This window comes from Erythranthe guttata, chromosome 11 (assembly GCF_056151865.1).
Source record: "Erythranthe guttata isolate IM_541 chromosome 11, IM_541, whole genome shotgun sequence".
Classification (NCBI taxonomy): Eukaryota; Viridiplantae; Streptophyta; class Magnoliopsida; order Lamiales; family Phrymaceae; genus Erythranthe; species Erythranthe guttata.
In genome coordinates, this window is record NC_142543.1 from 4,990,964 (window position 1) to 5,001,039 (window position 10,076).

Sequence of the window (10,076 nt, forward strand, 5' to 3'; positions counted from 1 at the left end):
TACCACTCAACTATGATTTTTTTCTTACACCTCCACCCTTATGGTGTCAAATTCAACATAATCATCTAGATTTTCGTGGAATGTGTTCTAGTTTGTAATCATTTTGTGTAAAAAAATAGTTTCTGATGCATCACAATCTGATATATACAAGCCAAAAACACATATTATCATCATCTTGCTTCAAAATGTGGAGTTCGAATGAAATAAAACAGGTAGAAAAGTGATAATATTGCATATAATCTATAAGATTTCACTAAATTTTATATTTGAAGAGTGAATTGTAAATACCCAAACAGGAGGAGAATTTTCGTAATTTGACTATACCTCAGTGATGGTTGTAATTTACCCTATAATTAATTGTATCAAGAATATAAAGTGCAGAAAAGAATAATAATAATAATTTATTGGGGGTGGAAAGTGAAATTAAATGAATTGCCAAAATTTATATTTTATATCCCAATGGCCTCTTTAACAATGGAGTTCATGGCAAAAAGCCCAAAACGACCAAATTACACAACAGCGAGAGAGAGAGAGAGAGAGAGAGAGAGAGAGAGAGAGAGAGCAGCCTTTCGGAGATATCAAGAGTTCTCCAACTCCTCGACATTTCCGAAGCTCATTTTCCCCAATCTCTCTTACTTCTTTTCATTTTTCAACTATAAAGATTCTCTGCAATTCAACCATTAGAAAAAAAAACAACAAATTAATCTTGGGTTGAACTGATTTTTGATTATGGCTGCTGCGCTCTCTTCATCGAATCATTGCTGTTCAAAATCACCAGCTTATTCTTCTTCTTCTTCTTCCTCAATTGGGTTTAATCAGTCTCACAAAATTGTTCAATTTTCGGTGATTTCTAGGAAGAAATTAGGGTCAAAGAACGTTTCTTTGCAATCCAAGTGCAGCCCTTTGTCCAATGCGATTCTCATGCAAGATGGTTCGTTTCTCTTTTCTTTCCCCTTTATGTATTGATTAAATTAATTTAGGGCTAAATCTTCATGTTTTACTGTTCTTTAAGCCTTTGTGGTCTCTCTCTCTCTCTCTCTCTCTCTCTCTCTCGTTGTTGGATTGATTTGCTTTAATGGGTTTTTTTGGTTATTTTTTATTTATTTTGGGGCTGATTTGTCATTCCAATCCTGAAATTGATTCTTGCACTCAATGGAATTACTAATCTATTACATGCTCAGAATTTTTTATTTTTTTTTTTCACTCTGAAATGTGTAATTATGTCTGGGTGCTTTGGCCACACACTAAAGTTTCTTTAATGGGTTTTTTCTTTTCTTAATTTTGGTGCTGATTTGCACAAGTTATGGTTTAAGAATTTTTAATTTCATCGAGTTCATACGAAGCAAAAAAAAAAAAATTAGTAGATCGGTTTTTCGAGTTCTGTTAAATTTCAACATTTGACTTTGAAATGCTTTTGCACACACCAGAAAGCTGATCTTTACTTTGTGCTCCGTTTTCATCTTCTATTTGATTAAACCGATTGAATATCGTCATTGCAATCGTGAAACTCATTTTTGCATTCGAGAAATTCATAACGTATAATTCCGTCATTTTTTTTATTTTATTTTTTTACATTGAAATGTGTAATTATATTTAGGTGCATTGCCCACTAAAGTTCCTACAACAAGCGAAACTCCATTAAAGAAATCAAAAGAAGTGTTATCCCCAATCACCCCACCCGAGGAAAACAAAGCCCCGATTATTTCGGACGTAAACAACAGCAAATCGACTGTTAGTATTACAGTGGTAGGTGCGTCTGGTGACCTAGCCAAGAAGAAAATATTCCCTGCTCTTTTCGCACTTTACTACGAGGATTGCCTTCCCGAGGTTTGCTTTTCGAGTATTAATTTACGATTTCTTTTTGATCCATAAGGTGTAGTAGATGAATAATAACTTTGTTCTCGTTCTTGTATTTTTCGTTTTTCAGCACTTCACTATATTCGGTTATGCACGTAGTAAGATGAGCGATGCGGAATTGAGAGATATGGTTAGCCGAACACTTACTTGCAGAATCGACAAAAGGTAATTCTTGATTAGTGATTGGATTTTCATTTACCCCTTCCGTTGATTTGATTTGTGATTCTTACGAGAACAAAATTCGGGTTTTTATTTTAGGGAAAATTGTGGTGAAAAGATGGAACAGTTCCTACAAAGATGTTTCTACCACTCTGGCCAATACGATTCGGAGGATAATTTCACGGAGCTTAATAAGAAACTCAAGGAGCACGAGGTACATATATACTTAATTTACGAGTTGGTGGTTTTCTTGGCATTTTATTACGTATTTTGAAATAACTTTTTTTTGTGTGTAGGGTGGAAGAATTGCGAATAGGCTGTTTTATTTATCGATCCCACCAAACATATTTGTAGCTGCTGTAAAATGTGCGAGTCGATCGGCTTCGGCTTCTAATGGATGGACTCGGGTTATCGTCGAGAAACCTTTTGGCCGTGATTCTGAATCTTCGGCTGCTTTGACTACCTCTCTCAAGCAATACTTGGAGGAGGATCAAATTTTCAGGTAATTAACATTTAAGGCCTCGTTTGGTTGCCAAGATAGTATTAGCCAATATAAGCCATGAAAACATTATATTTCTGGGTCGACCCGGAAAGTTATTGAGTTTACCAAACGTAAAAAAAAAATCCCATTATTTATTTGATCATAATTATGTAATTAATCATGGCTAATCTCCCCAACCAAACCTGACCTTATAAGATTGATGGGGATTGATTGAATTGGTTCACGGTTACATTGTCCATGATAATATTGTATTATGTAGGGCTGTGCGTTGGTTGGTTTGGTTAAAAACCAGACATAAAACCAACCCAAACCATCCAACCAACTTTGCTAAATATTGGAAACCGTTATCGACCCAACTTACATGGGTTGGGTGATGGTTGAAAACCAATTTAATGGGTTGGTTGGTGGTTTGGTTGATGGGTCATCCATCTAAATATTTTTTAATTTTTTTTTAATATTTTATTACTTGGTACAACGCTATATTTTTTATAAATTAAATGCGACTAGTTCAATAATATTCAAATAAAAGATTCAAAACATTACGTGCATATATATTGCAATTAAACATAACTAGTTCAACAAATAATAATCGTCCAAATATTTAGACTGTATGTCTTAAAATTAAAATAGTTCAAATTAGATAATTAAGTTAGATTTATTGCTTTAAGGATTTTGGTCAATATTAAACAATTTAATAAATGTGATATAAAATAGAAATTTGAAATTAAAAATATTAAATATTTTAATTAAAATTAACAAATAATAAATTAATGAATAAAGTTGGTTGGCCGATATTAACCGACTAACCAACTTTTTAGCATATTAGAAACCATTATCGACCCAACTATACATGGGTTGGTTGACATTATCGACCCAACTTAAATGGGTCGGTTGATGGTTGATTAACCATCACAAATTGTGGGTCGAAAATGGGTTGGTTGATGGTTAAAACCGATCCATGCACAGCCCTAGTATTATGTGATTATCTTATTTTGGATTTATTTGTTATTATACAACCGGCAACCGTTTTATTTGGGTGATATCATTACCCAAATAATCACTGGATTCTACTATTACAAAAAAAGAAAAAAAATTATCAATCCGTGTATGCATATTTGGTTGATGTGATTACATATGAAAGTAAATGTGGACACGTCAATTGGATTGTTTTTACAATCCCATCTCATTTGATTGGACAAATAGTCAATCGGTTTTAATGATTTGAAACCCGGCATCTTTATCTATTCGAGGTCCAGTAATGGAAAACAAACATGTGATAAAGTCGGATTAATATATCACCCAACCAAACATGGCCTAATACTCTTCATATGCTTGATTATAATCCGGGCCCTTTTTTAATCATGGGCTTTGAAATCTAAACCCGAAACAGTCGACAAAGCGTGATTATATTATCTGTGAAGCCTAATCATAATCCCTAAACAAGGATAACAATATATGATTTCCTCTATTACAGGATAGATCATTATCTTGGAAAGGAGCTAGTCGAGAATCTCTCCGTTCTTCGTTTCTCCAATCTTATTTTCGAGCCCTTATGGTCAAGGCAGTACATAAGAAACGTTCAGCTGATTTTCTCTGAGGACTTCGGCACTGAAGGAAGGGGAGGGTAATTTCGTCATTTCACATTCCCATAAAGAAAAACATTTCTCACCTTTTTTCTTATTAATTAATTTTAATTTTTTCTTCTTCTGTTGTACCAGTTATTTCGATCACTACGGAATAATCAGAGACATAATGCAAAACCACCTGCTCCAAATACTCGCCCTCTTCGCCATGGAGACACCTGTCAGTTTGGATGCAGAAGATATCCGTAACGAGAAGGTCCTTTTTTTTTCTAATTTGACAAGTCGTATTATTATAATTAATTAACTAATTATTTGATTGGAAAAAAAAACAGGTGAAAGTATTGCGTTCGATGAAACCTATAAGAGGGGATGATGTTGTGATAGGACAGTATAAAAGTGACACGAGAGGAGGCGTTTCTTACCCTGGATATACAGACGACGCCACCGTGCCTAAAAATAGTTTAACTCCGACTTTTGCTGCTGCTGCACTTTTTATCGATAATGCCAGATGGGACGGGGTCCCGTTTCTAATGAAAGCTGGCAAAGCTCTACATAATAAGACGTCAGTGAAAAACTGTATATATATATATATATATATATATATATATATATATATATATATATATATATATATATATATATATTCTTGTATATTCTTGTTTCTTTATTTATTGTTTTTTACATTTTTCGGAATTTTCCTTTTGGATTTTGACAGGACGGAAATACGGGTGCAGTTTAGACATGTTCCTGGTAATTTGTACAATAGGAACTTTGGTACGGATCTTGATCGAGCGACTAACGAGCTCGTAATACGCGTTCAACCTGACGAAGCTATTTATCTCAAGATTAATAATAAAGTCCCGGGATTGGGAATGAGGTTGGACCGAAGTAATCTTAATCTTCTCTACAAAGCAAGGTATTTTTTTATTTTTATTTTCTTTTGGTAAAATTTATCCCTGCAATTTTTCCTGCACCTAGATCTAATTTCTTCCTAGTTGAATTATTTCTCTAAACGGTTCAAAAGTACGTGTTGAATATTTTCTCGTTCTTCGGGATTTATATTTATAACGTGTTAATATTTTGGTGTTTTTACTGTAGAGGGATCGTTAGTTATCTCCTTGAGACATCAGAATTGAAAATGCAATTATGCTAACAAAAATCAAAATGGCAAATCTTGGTTAATTGGTAGATTATTTATTGGTTTGATAATACCATTCGGTTTTCAAGAAAATTATTTAATCTTATCGTGGCTAATCTTATCTTAGGAACCAAACAAAGCCTAATAATAAGGAAAATCGATTAGGCCCAGTGTTCACTTTGGCCGATCAGTTCTGTTTTTCTTGTTTGAAACAATATTTCAACATCTGCTTGTTTGTTTTCCTATGAACGCCAACGATATTAATATTGACCGATAATACATATAGAAAGAGAGCCATTTCTATAATTTTTGCAAAAAGACAAGGCTATAATCGTAATTTTACTCATTTATGTTATGTTTGTTTTCGTAGATACTCGAAGGAGATACCGGATGCATACGAAAGACTTCTTCTAGATGCGGTTGAAGGTGAAAGGAGGCTCTTCATTAGGAGCGACGAATTAGATGCAGCTTGGAAGCTCTTCACTCCTGTATTAAATGAGCTTGAAGAAAATAAAATAATCCCAGAATATTATCCTTATGGAAGTCGGGGCCCGGTCGGGGCCCACTACCTTGCAGCCAGGTACAACGTTAAATGGGGCGATCTTGGTGTCGATGAATGAATGAATGATGATGTCACCGTGAGGGAATATTCTTCGTTTTAGATGTTTTAGATAAAAAAATCGTACGGAGAACTGCTACAAGAATTTCAGCTTACTTCGTATTTATTTTCTGATTCTTTTTTTTTTCTTTTCCCTGCAATTGCCGTATCATCTTTTTCTTGTAATGTTTGCAGTAACTGTTTTTTTTTTTTTCCCCTTTTCGGTTTAAGAAACGATTATTTAAATACAATTTCGTTTGGATATTTTACTGTTGTTTAGTACATTTGGAATAAATACAAGTGTTTGTGATTGTTGAATTTTCTTTGTGAGTTTTTTTGTTGAAGTTTATATTTGAGCTTGGTTTGATTAATAACGAAATCGAGCATGACCGAGGCGAACATTAATCGAATTTGAGCAGCATGATATGTTTACTCGTATTTTACTATCTTGAATCAAGAATTCAAGATCTTAACATTTTTTTCAAATATGTTAAGAAAATCATTGGCTCTTAAATATAATATTATTTTGTTAAAATGACGTAGTAATTTTTATAAAAATAAAAGTGGATGTAACAATAATTAAGTTGACTTGCAATACGCAAAAAAAAATTAACTTAAAGGGATTATTTTGTAGACCCCTCATTTCCAAATTATATAGATTTAACTCTCGGGGAAATTCCCCTCATTTCGAAAATATTTTGACATATCCCCTGGGCTACACTGAAGTTCCTATAATACCCTTTTAAAATCAGTTTTAAACCCTAACCACTCACATTTCGGTCTTCTTCTCCCAGATTCAAAATCTCGCCTCCACAAACCTCCCACCGGCGAAATTGCTTCCCGCAGTCATAACTTTCTCTCCGGTGGTCGGAATTCGATGGTTTAACTACCGGTGGAGTCCTCTCGTCGAGCTCTTTCTTTTGGTGGTGATTTCATTAAGTTTGGAGCGCATGTCAGTTTCTGCAAATTTTTTTCATTCGACGGCGATGGTCTTGCCGGATGTGTATTTTGTGTTCCACCATTCAAAATTTGACGGGCTACCCACCGTTGGATTCCTCTCGTCGAGATCTATATTTTAATGGTAATTTCGTTGTTTTTATGTTCTGAGGTTTATTTCTATAATTTTTTGCATTTGTGGGCGCGCTGAACCGTGGGTGGTTATTAGCGGCGCCTAGGGTTTTGGTAGGAGGCGAGGGGGTGAGGAGTCATTGTCTGTTTGATTTAAAATATGTAGCATTTCCCAGCAATAACCTCTCTCTCTCTCTCTTTCTATCTCTCGATCTCTTAGTGTTTGTTGATTTTTTGAGTGTTTTGATGTTTCTTCAAATTTTGTTGATTTGCACTAAAGTCATTTTTTTTGTTTTGATTTTGCAATTGCAGCTTAATGAAAGCCATTGATCCTCTCCTTGAAGGTGTCAAAAATTTGTTTGAAGTCCCATGTGAAGCAGTGTTCAACAAATTGTATACATTATTATACATTACTATACATTACTATACATATAGTAACATGTAGTTACATATGCATATATTTGTGTATTTTTTATTTGTATTTTATTGGTTCTGAGGTGATTTATAATAAAAGTATTGAATTTTGTAAATTTTTCTTGGGGTTTATGATTTTTTTTTGTATAAGCCAGTATTCGTGTCTGTGTATACAATTGATCAACTAAAAATATGGGGAACAAAAACGAACATAACTACGTTTTTTTATTATTATTATTATTATTATTATTATTATTATTATTATTATTATTATTATTATTATTATTATTATTATTATTATTATTATTATTATTATTATTATTATTATTATTATTATTATTATTATTATTATTATTATTATTATTATTATTATTATTATTATTATTATTATTATTATTATTATTATTATTATTATTATTATTATTATTATTATTATTATTATTATTATTATTATTATTATTATTATTATTATTATTATTATTATTATTATTATTATTATTATTATTATTATTATTATTATTATTATTATTATTATTATTATTATTATTATTATTATTATTATTATTATTATTATTATTATTATTATTATTATTATTATTATTATTATTATTATTATTATTATTATTATTATTATTATTATTATTATTATTATTATTATTATTATTATTATTATTATTATTATTATTATTATTATTATTATTATTATTATTATTATTATTATTATTATTATTATCATTATTATTATTATCATTATCATTATTATTATCATTATTATCATTATCATTATTATTATTATTATTATTATTATTATTATTATTATTATTATTATTATTATTATTATTATTATTATTATTATTATTATTATTATTATTATTATTATTATTATTATTATTATTATTATTATTATTATTATTATTATTATTATTATTATTATTATTATTATTATTATTATTATTATGTTTTTTTTATGTCAATATATATATCCCTTTAATATGTCTTATAAATAAAGGTAAACTTAATGTATATGAAAGTACTCCCAATTTTTTAAACTCAATTCCTAATTGTAATCTCAATTTAACTTCAATTTCATTAATTTTGACCGAAAAAAAAGCAAATATTTACTTTTTCAAACGTTCATTTTCTGTCGACTGTGTCCGGCGTTGATTTTTTTTCTTTACTTTTTTTCCATCCACTGGTAATCGGTGACTGTAAACACAACAATATTAATATCAACCACATTAATTATTTATTTTTTATTTTTTTTTACTTTTAATTTTGTTTGATTTGTTGATCGGTCAAAGTAATAATATTATTGTCTACTATTGTAATTTTGCAGTGGTTGATAGTAAAATTATTGTAAACAAAATAATATTAGTGTCAACCACATCAATTTTATTTATTTTGTTCTTACCTTTTTATTTGTTTTATTTTGTTGATCGGTCAACGTAATAATAGTAATGTCTACTATCGTTATATTACTGTGGTTGATAGTAAAATTACAATAAACACAATAATATTACTTTCATTACAGTTATGTTACTGTCGTCGATAGTAATATTACTAATATTACTGTCAACCACAACAATATTTTTTTATGATGTTTGTCTTTGTTGACCGATCAACGTAATAATATTATTGTACTTACAATAATTTGTTATGTAACATAGTGATTTTGTTGTGTTAATATTACCGTGCTAGATAGTAATATAACAATATAACTGTGTTAAACAATAATATAGTTAATATTACTATCAATAATATTAATATTAATATTTTTACAGGGTCCAAAAAATGGTGAGGAAAAGAAGAAAAAGTTAAAACTGCCGGAGACCTGAGTTGACCACCGTTCAGAGGCGGCTGCAGCAGGAAAATAAAAAATTACATATCCCGCAAGGGATAATTTAGCGGTTAGAGCAAGTTGAACAAATGTCAATTGATCCAAAATTCGAGTTTCTTTGTCAACAGTAGCTAGATGAAATTTGTCACACATAGTTAGTATAGTGTGATTTACGTATCTCGTATTTCTTGCAACCTATAAGGTTAGTTGCAAGTTCTTTTGAAAAAAAAAAAAGGAAAAAGAAGCATGCAATCTTGTTTACTTGGCACAATCAATTGAGCTATGTGTGTGGATGTGTGAATGCAATTGATTGTGACTTGTGAGGGTTTGGTAGTTATAAACATTCTATAAATCTTTTGATTTTGACATGCAAAACAATCAGAATATTCTTTTTCTTCTTTTAGCAGAATATAATGTGGGCCCCCAGACATTATCAGATTTATGAACCATCTAGATAATAATAAATAGATAAGGCGATGAGTTTGAGAATAGTAAAATTACTCTCGCAACGTTAAATATATTTGCATTACTTCTCACGAACCCCAGGTGGCATTATCGTATATTCGGATCTATCGACCTCACTCAACTACGACCGTTCATCTGTTCGGTAAACCAACGGGACCGTGCCGAATCGAAAATTCGACACGCCTTGAATACCGAATCGCTAACTATGTTCGATATTCGATGTTTTTATTTTCAAAATTTTTGTAATTCGATATTACCAAAAATGCAAATTTTAATCTATATATTATTGTATGTATATAATATTTAATATTAATGTTTATACTATTATTCATTGTATTTATACCAAGATGTAGAAACATAAATAAAAATTCGTATTTTTAATAAATTTTCGGTAATTCATTATCGACATAAGTGAACAGTATATTGCGATTCGATTTTAATCCTATGAAATTTTG

General features: G+C 30.5%; 1 protein-coding gene across 1 annotated transcript; it reads left to right on the forward strand.

Moving 5' to 3' along the window:
* The first annotated feature begins 403 nt into the window (after positions 1-403).
* Positions 404-6,152, forward strand: LOC105958000 (glucose-6-phosphate 1-dehydrogenase, chloroplastic). Its single transcript, XM_012981999.2, has 10 exons — positions 404-931; positions 1,598-1,827; positions 1,928-2,022; positions 2,116-2,230; positions 2,313-2,518; positions 3,993-4,142; positions 4,237-4,357; positions 4,434-4,663; positions 4,817-5,017; positions 5,610-6,152. Exons 1-10 carry the CDS (start codon positions 730-732, stop codon positions 5,857-5,859), a joined length of 1,800 nt encoding a protein of 599 aa, XP_012837453.2. The 5' UTR covers positions 404-729; the 3' UTR covers positions 5,860-6,152.
* Positions 6,153-10,076: the final 3,924 nt, after the last annotated feature.